Source organism: Staurois parvus, unplaced genomic scaffold (assembly GCF_062004578.1).
Source record: "Staurois parvus isolate SC_StPar_1 unplaced genomic scaffold, SC_StPar_1.0 ptg000191l, whole genome shotgun sequence".
Taxonomy (NCBI): Eukaryota; Metazoa; Chordata; class Amphibia; order Anura; family Ranidae; genus Staurois; species Staurois parvus.
The window spans coordinates 6897155-6911400 of record NW_028317987.1 but is presented as its reverse complement, the minus strand read 5'-3'; the positions used below and the strand labels follow the sequence as shown (position 1 = coordinate 6911400).

The following is a 14246-nucleotide window of genomic DNA, read 5'->3' as shown; positions in this document are numbered from 1 at the left end:
GGTGGACCAGGGTTTGGGGAGATATCCCCAGAGATTAGGAGAAGAAGGAGGGTGCCTGGTGTGGGGGTGAGATACTGGAGGACCAGGGTTTGGGGAGATATCCCCAGAGGTTAGGAGAAGAAGAAGGGTGAGGAAAGTAAGATGGGAGCGGGATGTACACGAGCGCACATGCCTTCCAGTCCTGGTGTTTGGGTCAGCAGGAGAGTGAAGTATCAGCAGGAGGTGATGAGAGCAGTAGTAGGGAGATGGTAGCAGTGAGGGGGAGATGTACAAGTTTTGGGGTGGAGCAGAGGGGTAAAGAAGTGAGATTTTGGGAACGCAGGAAAGTAATATGAAAAGGAGTAGAGGGGACATAATAAAAGGTACACGGAGTGGGACTTGCTGGGAAGGGGTTAATTTGGCCCCTGGGATGATCTGGAGGACCCCTCAGAATTCCAGGACCATACAATGACAGATCGCAGAAGCAGGATGGTTCTAAGTATGCTCATTTATTAGTAGCAAAAGAAGGATTTAAATACAATTATGGAGGGAGGATGTCTCTCCATCCAATCAGATTATTACAACCAATATCGATTCAACCAATCAGAACATCATTAGCTAAACGTATTTCATAACAGGATCTCATCCCAATAAGTATTATTATATAAAAATACTGTGTTGTGCAGAAATCAAAGTCCAATATCTGTAGCTGGCGTGATATGACACATTTCCGGCAGGTTGACATGACATATTAGAATTTGTATAAACAGTAGCCGAGTAAATACTCCGTATTGATTTCATCAACATTCTCTGTCTGTGAGATGTTAGTATGTTTCAGAATTATTGAAATAGATTTTAGACAGGTATAAGAGATTAACCCTTTCCCCCACAGGACTCAGACTTGTAGGAGATGTTTCCCGGGGTGTTTGCTCGCAGTCTGTCCAGCATGCAGGAGAGTTTCTTGTTGTATCTTCCTGCTGCTTGAGTTCTGCTTTAGTTCAACTGCTGTGTTCAACTGTGTCTCTGCACTCCATCAAAACAGCACTCATGCAAAAGCAGCACCCCATCTGGGACTATGCGCCCCATCTGTGACCACCCCCATGAGCTGATCCAAATTTATAAGGAGATGGCCAAATGAGCACTCATCTCCGCCCCAATTAGGAACTGATAAGAATCACATGAATGGGGGGGATGTTTCTCAAACACAGACCAGACACAGGCCACAGTCATTAAAAAGGGTGCAACAAGAGGTGAGAACTAATCAACACAAACAGACAAATATATATATATACACTATTTGTTCTGAAATTAAAAGGAGTCAATGTGCTGTTGTAGTTTAGAGTGGAGAGCAGATAGCAGCATTTACCTGTGAAAAGCAGGGAAGGTATGATTAGACTGCTGTGTTCAACTGCGTCTTAGCACTCCTTCAAAAACAACACTCACGCAAAAGCAGCACCACATTTGTGACTATGCCCCCCCAATCTGAGAAATACTCCTGACCCCTGCACTATATACTCTGCTGTGCATTACATACTCCTGACACCTGCACTATATACTATGTATTGTACATTACATACACCTGACCCCTGCACTATATACTCTATGTTGTACATTACATACTCCTGACCCCTGCACTATATACTCTATGTTGTACATTACATACTCCTGACCCCTGCACTATATACTCTGCTGTGCATTACATACTCCTGACACCTGCACTATATACTATGTATTGTACATTACATACACCTGACCCCTGCACTATATACTCTGTGTTGTACATTGCATACTCCTGACCCCTGCACTATATACTCTGCTGTGCATTACATACTCCTGACACCTGCACTATATACTATGTATTGTACATTACATACCCCTGACCCCTGCACTATATACTCTATGTTGTACATTACATACTCCTGACCCCTGCACTATATACTCTATGTTGTACATTACATACTCCTGACCCCTGCACTATATACTCTATATTGTACATTACATACTCCTGACCCCTGCACTATATACTCTATGTTGTACATTACATACTCCTGACCCCTGCACTATATACTCTATGTTGTACATTACATACTCCTGACCCCTGCACTATATACTCTATGTTGTACATTACATACTCCTGACCCCTGCACTATATACTCTATGTTGTACATTACATACTCCTGACCCTTGCACTATATACTCTATGTTGTACATTACATCCTCCTGACCCCTGCACTATATACTCTGTGTTGTACATTACATACTCCTGACCCTTGCACTATATACTCTATGTTGTACATTCCATAGTCCTGACTTCTGCTCCCCCCTCCCCCCACTGCAATATATACACATAATATGGATTCTCTTTTGTTCCCCCCATTTCCTACCAGATGGACATTTGATATCGGATGCTGTGATTGGAGCACAGACTTTTACATGGTGATAATAATGTGATAACATCCTCCAGCTTTGACCCTTAAACAGAAAGTGATAATGAGGGAGGAGCCAATACCCCAATGATGGTGGTCTTCAGGATCAGTCCAGTCTTCATCTTGGTTGTTCTCCCCCCATCCTCACTCTCTGACCTCTGGTGGGGCTCAGCCCCGCTGTTCTTCATGACTAAATCATGGAGTAAATAAGGAAGTGCAGTACTTCTTGTGTTGGGAAGATGGCGATGAGTGATAGAGGGGGTGGGGACCCTCGTCCTATAATCCCCTCATCACTGTCCCTCCTATAAAAGACAGTTCTGGTTGTTTCCTCACTCTCTGACTAAGGTCCATGAATAAAGAAATATCCTGGTAGGAGATCAGAGGAGCCATTTCCTAGTTCCCTTGATGGTGGAATTGTAAGCTCCTCAGAGACCAAGCTGCCTGATGTGGGCGGAGTCCTGGTTTGGGGGAACCAATCAGCTCCTGTCTAGTAATCCTCTTTGTCTTTGTATTTTAGTCCATGGCCGGGAGATGAGGAAAACCTCCGAGGATTGTCTCACTTTGTCTCCAGACTGGAAAGTAGAAGATGAGGACATCACACAGTATAGTCCAGGAGAAAACCCGGCTCCCTCCAATGTCCATCCGGCACCACCCAGTGTAGATGGACCATCGGATTCCTCGTATCCCGAGGAACCTCAGACTGTGCGGGACTGGGCCGGCCTTCCAACAGGGAAGAGCTTCTCCTGTCCTGAGTGCGGGAAATGTTATTCACAGAAGTCCCATCTTCACAGGCATCAGAGATCTCACACAGGGGAGAAGCCGTATTCTTGTCCTGAGTGCGGGAAATGTTTTTCACTGAAGTCCAGTCTTTGCAGCCATCAGAGATCTCACATGGGGGAGAAGCCTTATTCCTGTCCTGAGTGCGGGAAATGTTTTTCACAGAAGTCCAGTCTTTACAGACATCAGATATCTCACACGGGGGAGAAGCTGTATTCCTGTCCTCAGTGTGGGAAATGTTTTTCACAGAAATCCAATCTTTACACACATCAGAGATCTCACACAGGGGAGAAGCCGTATTCCTGTTCTGAGTGCGGGAAATGTTTTTCAGACAAGTCCAGTCTTCACACACATCAGAGATATCATACAGGGGAGAAGCCGTATTCCTGTCCTGAGTGTGGGAAATTTTATTCACAGAAGTCCCATCTTTACAGACATCAGAGATCTCACATGGGGGAGAAGCCGTATTCCTGTCATGAGTGTGGGAAATGTTTTTCACAGACGTTCAGTCTGCAAACACATCAAAGATCTCACACAGGGGAGAAGCCATATTCCTGTCCTGAGTGTGGGAAATGTTTTTCAGTGAAGTCCAGTCTTTGCAGACATCAGAGATCTCACACGGGGGAGAAGCCGTATTTCTGTCCTGAGTGAGGGAAATGTTCCTCACTGAAGTCCTGTCTTCCTGTACATCAGTGATTATAACGGGGTAGACAGATCAGACCGGGGTCAGTTCTTATTGGGGGTGGAATGGGGAAAGATGAGGGGAGGGCTATGGCAGATAAGAATGTTCCCATGTTGCAACCAGTGGAATTGGTACCATTTGTATTAAAGTAAAACAATTACAGAAAATCCATGTGAACAAGGTGTCGGTGAATGGACAAGGTGTCGGTGAATGGACAAGGTGGCGGTGAATGGACAAGGTGTCAGTGAATGAACAAGGTGTCAGTGAATGAAAGTGTTTGTTCCCCAATGCCAGAAGTGTGCCCAGCACAATAGGTGAGTTGGAAGGTTTGGTACATGAAGAGAACTAGGATTGAATTGGTATTGCTGAATCTTGGCTTCATTCCTCACATGACTGGGCCATTCATATTCCTGGCTAGGTTCTCTTTCAGAGAGACGGGGAAATAGGAAAGGTGGTGGTGTCTGTCTCTATGTGAGAAGTGATCTCAGAGCGAGTGTGAAAGAGGACCTAGTTGATGGAGAGTGTGATGAGGCTGAAGTATTATGGGTGGAACTGCACATGGGGGGCGGTACTACAAAGGTCATCATTGGAGTTTGTTATAGGCCTCCCAGTGTTAATGAGGTGGAGACTCAGCTCCTCCCACAGATGGAAAGGGCTGGGACAGTGATAATAATGGGGGATGGTAACGACCCGGAAAGTGACTGGAGTAATGGAACTGCCGGTGTAAACACAAAACAACCCCTCCTGCCATATATGGCCCAGAACTGATCCTCCCTATCCAGGAGAGGTGAAGATGAGTCCAGGACAGAAGTAGGACTCTCAAGTATTTGAAAGTGGGGATGTAGTTGGCCTCATGGAGTGTGTTGTACGAGCGAGGGAGATGAATGCCCAAATAATCCAGGTAGGAGGTGGGCCAAGGAAACCATCATTCTGTTTTACAGAGGCGAGCGCTGCATTGGAAAGGGAAATGTATGGAGTATAGAAAATAGGACTGGCAGGGAGGTGTTGGGTTGGACCAAAGTAAGTGAAAGATCATCAGCAAACAATCTGACTTTACCCAGTTCAGGACCGACCACCAAACTTATACTGCGGCAGGGCAGTCCCGCTTCACCAGATCACATACAGTACATGTACACGTGTGAGCCCACCGCCCTGACTGTGCTGTCATTCAGTACATCACAAGCTGATTATCAGGTCCAGGCCAATGAGAGCTGATCCCCTGGACCTGCTGATCCCCTGGACCTGCTGATCACCTGGACCTGCTGATCACCTGTACCGAATCAGAGATCATTCTGTGTCCATATTTATAAACACAGGAACTGGAAAGGTACACTAGTGAAGAGGAGCACAAATAATACAAAGTATTCCCACAAGCAGCTAAAAAAGGTGATCAACAATCAATAAACCAACTTAACAGTGAATTCAACTAAAACAACGCTGCCCACACCTAAACATACTCATATAAATGTGCATAAATGTCAATAAATAGAAATACAGCGCCGCGCTTTCCTTAATTGCTTTAAGTCCGCCCTATAATAGAAATACTTCTACAGGGTGGACCCCCTGCACAAAATCATGTGTATATATATGGTTCATGCTCCCGCGGTGACCGGGGACGTGTGTGCATGCACCAACCTGCCGTTGCCATGATCCAGTTCCTGACCAATCATCATGTTCAGGCCAGTGATGTTCAGCCTGGATCTGATGATCGATCCCTGCCCTATCAGAGATCTTCCTGTACCTGTGTTTACATTACACAGGTACAGGAAATGATGAAATCTTCTCTCTGAGCACATTCCGTCCCATAGAGAGAAGAAAGCAGATCCACGCACTGCACACACAGTAAAATCACATTTAGGACACATTTAACCCCTTGATCGCCCCCAGTTAACCCCTTCACTGCCCTGTCACCAGTGTCATTAGTACAGTGTACAGATTTTTTGCTGATCACTGTATTAGTGTCTCCGGCAACTTGACATAGCGTTAGCGGCAATTAGCGTCCCTCCCAGATGGTGTCAGATTGTCTGTCACTACACCAGTCATCACATTTAACCCCTTGATTGCCAGGAAGACGCTCATATACAATAAACCTCTATTGCTAGTATAGTGTCTGAATGGATCAATATCTTTGATTAGATCAGCACTATACCAGCATTCACACACCTGCCAGCACCTGCATTTAGCCCCTATGCTTACCCCCCTTCTCCCCCAGCAAGTGCAGTGTCAGTAGGTCACTGTCACTTGATACATTGCACACAAAACCGCAGTGTTCGCAAAATCAAAAAGTCCTTGACAGCCAGATGCTCTTTTTCCCGTGAGTCGCACTAGGTACCTATACATTTAGTGGCCAAAATGTCCAATAAAAGGTACACTAGTGAAGAGGCCTCCAGGATTCTGAGCATGTCAGGTGAGAGCGAAGGGGAAGACTCACTGATACAATCAGCCTTAGAATACAAACCTGCAGACAGCAGCAGCACCCTGACAGATCACTCAGACGATGGAGAAGAGGTCCCTGCTAAGGTCAGGTGTACCCGACCCCATTCCCAGGTTCCTGAGGTGGTACAACCTCTGCATGCAGCAGAGTGCCAGTACTAGTGCCGCACTACCTTTTGGTGAACTGGCGAGCACCAGCGGCCTAGTACATCCTGGTCTTATACATAGCAGCACTGCAGTATCACTTGGTGACATGGTGAGTCCCATAAGTGCAGTACAAGCTGGTGCGGTGGTGAGTACAAGTAGTGTCCCGCAGCCACCAAGAATTCGCACACAGGCTCATAGAGCCCCTAGTATCCTTCTGGATGTGCTTGCAAATCCCAATTGACAGCCCACAAATTCTGCAGCTCCCGTACTTCCCCCATTCACTCCCCAACCCGGAATTCAGGTGGAAACAGCCAATTTAAATACTCCCCTTGATTTTTTGGAGCGGTTTTTCATGGAAGATCTGTATGCATTAATTGTGGATTAAATCAATGTATAAATCAGTTTATCGCCACCAACCCAAGTTCAAACCTTACCAGACTATTTGCATGGAAACCTAATACGTTTTCCAAATTTAAGGTTTTTTTGGGCCTAACCCTCAACATGAGTATTACTAAGAAAAATGAATTGCGGTTGTATCGGTCCGCAGACCCGATTCACCATCTGCCGTGTTCTCTGCTGCCATGGCCAGGCATAGATATGAGAAGATATTGCATTTTATGCACTTCAACGACATCTCGGGGTGACCCTGAATTTTACTGACTCCACAAAATTAGGCCCTTCATAAATCACCTCAACCAAAAATGTGCAGATGTCTATACTCCCCAGCAAAAAATCTGCGTTGATGCGTCCCTCATTAATTTTTATGGCCACCTTGCATTCAAACAATTTTTCCCCAGCAAGCGTGCCAGATATGGGGTCAGGGTTGGTGCTATCCTGGTATTTCTGGGCCTCCGAAACTGTGATAGGTAGTGAGGAAGTGAAATGAGGAAGTTATGCACTTTAAGGCTTTCAAAGTGGTCATTGGATTTCAGGCTCCTGTATGTGGCTAGGCTCCCAAAAAGTCTCACACATGTGGTACCCCCATACTCGGTAGAGGTAGCAGAATGTATTTTGGGGTGTAATTCCACATATACCCATGGCTTGTGCGAGCAATATGTCATTTAAGTGACAATTTTGTGTAAGAGAAAAAAAAGGAAAAAAAAAAATCTTTCATGGACTCAACATGCCTCTCAGCAGATAGCTTAGGGTGTCTTCTTTCCGAAAAGGGCTAATTTGGGGGTGTTTGTATTACCCCAGTATTTTAGCACCTCAAGAAATGTGATGGCAGTCAGAAAGTTTAAGCTGTGTAAGTTCCATTATCTATCCCATAGTTTGTAGTTCTATAACTTTCACACAAACCAATTAATATGCAGTTATTTGGATTTTTGTTTTACCAAAGACCAAAGACCTAAATTTATGATGAAATTTGACTTAATTGGATATTTTTTATAACAGAAATGAGAAAATATTGGTTTTTTTTTCAAAAGATAGAGAATTAGAGTTCCAGAATCCCATCGTTGGGAGTTTGGTTGTATGAGTTTGTGTTTGGAGTAGGTGGTAGAAGGTAGAGAGATGGGAGCTGGAAGGTGTAGAGCTGTTGAGTGTTATGAGGCCCATGGGCTGAGTGTTCTCACACCAGTGCAGGTGAGGTAGCATATGTCTAATTCTGAGGAATTTGTAGAAGTCTTTCTGGTCCAGAAAATAAGTGAGGCTGGGATCCTGAAACGTTCTTATGTAAGTGTTGTTCAGCAGATCTTTGACAGAGTAAATGCCCTTTGTGTACAAGTTTACAGGTGGATATCTTCAGATAGGAGTTCCAAGGTGAGAAGAGAAGACATTGCAGAACTTTTTGCAGTATGTCCAAAGAGGATTACGCCAAAGAGTTCCACATTCATATGATTGGTGTTTTGGTGTCCAGGAATTCTGGTCAATTTCCATCATTGCACCATGGAGAGTATTCTTCTCATCCACACTGCAGTGTAGTATGATGGCTGTAGGATGGAGGATAGGAAGTGTCGGTCTCGGGAGGAGAAATAAAGCACAGCGGATCATAGGTACAGATCTATCGAATTTGGACACAGCTATGCCAGCAGACTAAAAAAGAAAGCAAATGGCATAGTGATCCATCCCGGTTACAGTGTGTTTGTATCTATGATAAATGACAGGCTAAACCCACCTGGAGACTTTCTCCACACCTGGAGTGTGCTGAGTTCTTGGAGAACGTCTACACAGTGTTTCCAGATTGGCTTTATCACCCCAACGAGCTCGCTCCAGTTCATGGATGTCATCATTATGTTTGGAGGATCTCACCAGTCAGGAGCCTTTCCTGTCATCCTACATGTTCCCTTCTGAGGATTGTTCTATCCCTGTACTTTATGTTTTACATTTTCATTATGAGAGGATTGATATATATTTTTATACTTTAAAACAGGGCTTAAAATTTTGAGTCTAGACCTACTAGCCAGGAAAAAACATTACTCTCCACCAGTTGCCCCACCCAACCTTGGCCAGGTCCGCCTCCAACCACACCCCTGGCCTGTCCCCAAACCCCGCCCCTAGCCCTGCCCCCAACCACACCCCCTTAAAGCTTATGAAATTACATTTTTCTTTAGAATAAAGAGTCCAAAATATAAAAAACTGCAATTATAACAAAGCTTTATTATGTCAATTTAAATATCACAGCAATAGATTAATAGCAATCGGGTGCAATCAAAATATCACGTTTTACAGGTTTAAACCTGGAGTGAACATTTTGTATTTTTTTGTTTATCTCCTGCATCTTTAGTAACTAAAGTCTCTTTTAAAAGATGTAAATTTAGTTAATGTAATTTACCTTAAGCTGGCGGGTGTAGTGATGTGCAGTGTTGGTGGGTCTCTCCTTCACGTGTCCCCCACGCCGGTGTAGAGCGGGCCTCTCCTCGTGTCCCCCAAGGCAGTGTAGAGTGGGCCTCTCCTCGTGTCCCCCAAGGCAGTGTAGAGTGGGCCTCTCCTTGTGTCCCCCAAGGCGGTGGAGAGCGGGCCTCGTGTCCCCCAAGGTGGTGGAGAGCGGGCCTTGTGTCTCTTCAGGCGGTGGAGAGTGGGCTTCATGGCCCCCAAGGCAGTGGAGAGCGGGCCTCGTGTCCCCAAACGTGGTGGAGAGTGGGCCTCGTGTCCCCCAAGGCAGTGCAGAGCGGGCCTCTCCTCGTGTCCCCCATGGCGGGGGAGAGCGGACCTCTCCTCAAGTCCCCTGTGGTGGTGGAGAGCAGGTGTCTCCTCTCAGTGGAGGAGAGCAGACCTCTCCTGCACCTGTCCCCTCAGCGGCGCTGCCAGTGTAATGGCGGTGCTGAAGAAGAAGTCGGAAACTGGAACTCGGCTTCACAATGAGGCTTGCAGCTCCATCTGTGCTCGCCACACAAGGATTTCCCTTCGTATTTGGAAAGCGGGCGAGCGGCTTTTTCAAGCCCTGCTTTAAAGAATAATTTTACATTTTCTTTACCAAAAAGATTGATTTCAGAGGGAATCTGTTTTAATGTATTTTCTATATGTAATAAAATATCTTAGTTAAAGCGTTGGTTCCATAAGAACTAGAATTATATTTTCTTCCTTATCTTGTGTTATATTTGAGTTTCCCTGGTAGCCGTGTAAGGCAGATATTTTACAGGAGTGATTATTCAGGCTGTTCACACCAATGCATTTTTTAGTACTTTTTGTTTTCAGAAACGCACCTCAGTCCATTAAATATGGTTTCCTATGGGACACATTCACATCTAGGCTTTTTTGAGCTGCTGTGTTTTTGGAAAGGGTCCGGGACTTTTTAAAAAGCAAAATGAAGCATTTTTGCTACAACAGAGTTCAATGGAGAATTTGCTGAAATGCATGGTTGTGCATTTTTATTCTGCCCAGCAAATAAAAAAATTCGACTTTGGAAAAAAAAAACTGAACAAAACACAAAATGCACCACAAAGGTATCACAAACGTATCAACAGGCAAGTGTACAATCCAAACGCATTGTTAACGCATTAAAAATGGTTCGGTTGGAACCAAACAGAATCAGCGAGGGAGAATGTCACCAGCACACCGAGGATCACCAATATGGGGCCAAAAGTTTTAATGAACGATCACATAGTTACAGCAAGGCAATGTTTTGGAGACTCGCAGGACTCCTCCGTCACATGCCTGATGAAGGGGTCCTGCGAGACTCCAAAACGCTGCCTTGCTGTAACTATGTGATCATTTATTAAAACGTTTGGACCCATATTGGTGATCCTCAGTGTGCTGGTGAAATTCTCCCTTACAAACATATCAAAAACACATAAAAAATGCAAAATGACCTGCGAAAAGCAAACTGCAAAGATGTGAACAGAGCCTTACAGATGTTTCTCGGGGCTGCAGTTCCTCTGAGCTCCTCAAGGTGGTGATCTCACTTCTACCCAGACAGGAAGTCTCTATGGAAGACAGACAGGAAGTGATGTCAGGTACAGACAGGAAGTGATGTCAGGCAGGAAGTTCCAAGTGGTTTTGAAGTAGAGAAGAGACGTTACCAGAAGTGGTAGCAGAGGAGGTAATAAGACATTATTTTCTATTTACACCCAGTAACCCCCATCATGTCCGTCCTCTTCCTCCATAGTCACATCCGTCCTCTTCCTCCATAGTCACGTCTGTCCTCTTCCTCCATAGTCACATCCGTCCTCTTCCTCCATAGTCACGTCCGTTCTCTTCCTCCATAGTCATGTCTGTCCTCTTCCTCCATAGTCATGTCTGTCCTCTTCCTCCATAGTCATGTCTGTCCTCTTCCTCCATAGTCATGTCTGTCCTCTTCCTCCATAGTCACGTCCGTCCTCTTCCCCCATAGTCACATCCGTTCTCTTCCTCCATAGTCACGTCCGTCCTCTTCCTCCATAGTCACGTCCGTCCTCTTCCTCCATAGTCATGTCCGTCCTCTTCCTCCATAGTCACTGTGACGTCTTTTATCTCCAGCAGATGATGATACACACATATATAGTGTGGGAACCCAGATGAACCCCTTCAGGGGCAGAACATTCCCCCACTTCCGGGGCCGGAACATTCTCCTCATTGTGGAGATAAATTCTAGTAATATGGTCCTCTAAACAAACAGCACTGACAATAAATAGACAAGACAAGGACCATCCTGACCATACATGGCCTACAAAGGGCAATGATGACACTACACAGGCAGCCAATGGGCAATCATTACACTATGCAGCCAACACAATGATGGAGTGCCGGGGTCAGGAGTATGGAGCATAGAGCCCCTTACATTGCTGCTCAGGAGGAAGAAAACATTCCCCAGCCGGCCATGAAGAATATGTTCCATCATTGGTGTCAGAGGGAGGGAAATACTGAGGGAAGTAGAGGACTGAGGGGTCTCTGAGGAGGTAGTGGGACTAAAGAACTCTGGATCCTCTGAGGGTTTCCTGCATCTGAAGGACTCTGGGACCTCTGAGGAGGAGGAGTAGCTGAAGAACTTTGGGAGCCTGTTAGGAGGTAATAGGGCTGAACAACTCTGAGAGGTTAGTGGGGCTGAAGGACTGTGGGGGCCTCTGAGGGGGTATTCAGGCTGCAAGGCTCTGAGGTAAGAGAGGACTCATAGGAACTCTTGGTCTCTGATGGTCCTCCCACTCCACCTTCACTTACTTTTCTGACCTCCTTAAAGAACTCCTGCCAGCACATGTAGGAAGTCTTCACCTCACCATCTCACTGGTCAAGAATTATATTGCAAGACACAAAATAGAACAAAGAAGGACACTTGGTCCTTGGGGAGGTCTGTTTTCATAGCATTAATGCTTAATGGGCGGACAGTCCAATACCTTCCCATACCACAGAATCTGGCAGTGCCCGGTACTAGAATTCAGAACCTCAAAAATCCACTGCCCCTCTGTACAATGTCCTGGAGATTTCAGAATACTTGGCAACTAAGAGATCAAACCCTTCCCCCTGCTGTCCTCCTCCTACCCACACATAGAAGAGATGAGAACAGATTCCTCCCCCACAGCTCTCTACTCCACTAGCACCATCCTCCTGCTATCCAATCCAATCCCTTCTCTTATTGCAGAGAGTGACAGTGACATCACTCCTGTCAGCAGGGTGCCGGAGATTGGAGCCTTGCAGCCGTAGTTCTGCCAATTATCCTGATTATCAAGCAACTCCAGCCAAAAATCAGCAAGTTCCCCGTCCTGGACATCATGATGATCCGACATTGACCTCACAGCACTGCCTCAGAGCAAACAAGTCATAGGAAGGATCATATTTATCATTCCTTGTCTGCAGATCTAATACTCATCAAAACCAGTTCAGAGACCAAACAAACCCAACAGAGAAAAGGGGATTTCTGATGCAGCAGGTCAAGAGGGTCCCGGGACCTTGAAGATTTAGTAAACCCTAAACAGTCCAGACTAAATGTCTTCCCATGGGGGGAGTAGTCCTTCAATGTCCAGCAACCCTCCTATTCCCCCCTCACATCCACATCCTATTATTGTGTGACCAATACCATCCAAATCATTCTTACTTTCATTTCCCAAAGTTATCCGTCTACAAGGAGACCTGTATAGATCACATGATGGCACCAATGAGGATGGAGGAGGACCGGAGTCACATGACTGAGAAGATACTAAACCTCACCCTGGAGATCATCTACCTGCTGACCGGAGAGGTGAGGAGGATTCTGGGAGGTCACATGACATCACTCATCTCTATTAATAAAACACAGACCTGACCAGAGAGGTGAGGAGGATTCTGGGAGGTCACATGACAACACTCTCATCTCTATTAATAAAACACAGACCTGACTGGAGAGGTGAGGAGGATTCTAGGAGGTCACATGACATCACACAGACCTGACCGGAGAGGTGAGGAGGATTCTGGGAGTCTAACATGATATTCCTATTGGTTCCTCAATACAGAGGTTTCCTCTTCTGAAGTCAGGTGATCATATGACCATCACGGTGCCTCCATGTGACTCCCTAAACCCTGAGAGACACAACATGCAGAAGATTCTAGAAGTCACCAAGAAGATGATGGAGCTGCTGACAGGAGAGGTGAGCGGTGCCGGGAATTCTGGGACATTCTCCAGTAACAGACAAGGGATGTGTCTGGATGGTGACTGTATCATTGTGTGTGTCAGGTTCCTATAAGGTGTCAGGGTGTCACTGTCTATTTCTCCATGGAGGAGTGGGAGTATTTAGAAGGACACAAGGATCTCTACAAGGACGTCATGATGGACAATCAGCCGCCCCTCACATCACCGGGTAAGAGGAGACTTTATTGTAAAGGAGAGAGCAGTACGGAGGATCCACCTAGATCCCCCATCATCTGATAAACACATAGAAACAATGGATTCAGTCAGTGTGTGTGTTTCCTACAGATGGATCCAGTCATGGGAACCCACCAGAGAGATGTCCCCGTCCTCTGTATTCCCGGGATTCCACACTGGAAGGTCACACCATCCCTCACCATCATCAGGTACATGATGACAATTATTGGTAGTTGTGATTTATACACAGCATGTTTGTTACAATGAATGTTTTATTATATCTTTCAGAGTGGAATCCTCGGGGATGATAATATTGATGTTAAAGAAGAGTATAAAGAGGAGGATGAGGAGTATGGAGTGATGGAGGAGTTTTCAGAAGGACACAAGGATATGATGGAGCCACCTAATACCAGGAACCCACCAGAGAGATGTCCCCGTCCTCTGTATTCCCGGGATTCCACACAGGAAGGTCACACCATCCCTCACTGTTATATGGTTGGTTGGACTGAGCATCTAGAATATGGACTTGTAAAGATGATGTGGGGATTTTTCATGTACTCTTATATTTATATATTTGGTGAAATTTCTCATTCTCTTGGTTTAGAGTGAAGAT

The 14246-nt window shown here is 45.6% G+C and overlaps 2 protein-coding genes across 2 annotated transcripts in view; both read left to right on the top strand.

Annotated features, from left to right (window-relative positions):
* The window catches only part of LOC149461937 (uncharacterized), a 359663-nt gene that overhangs the window by 211251 nt on the left and 134166 nt on the right, over positions 1 to 14246 (top strand). The gene's annotated exons all lie outside the window — the stretch shown is intronic.
* LOC149461938 (uncharacterized) overlaps positions 1 to 14246 on the top strand; it is a 134914-nt gene that overhangs the window by 96662 nt on the left and 24006 nt on the right. Inside the window, exon 4 of the mRNA XM_089677686.1 lies at positions 3143 to 3478. Within this exon, the coding sequence (XP_089533812.1) occupies positions 3143 to 3478 (336 nt within the window). The remainder of the gene's footprint in view (positions 1 to 3142; positions 3479 to 14246) is intronic.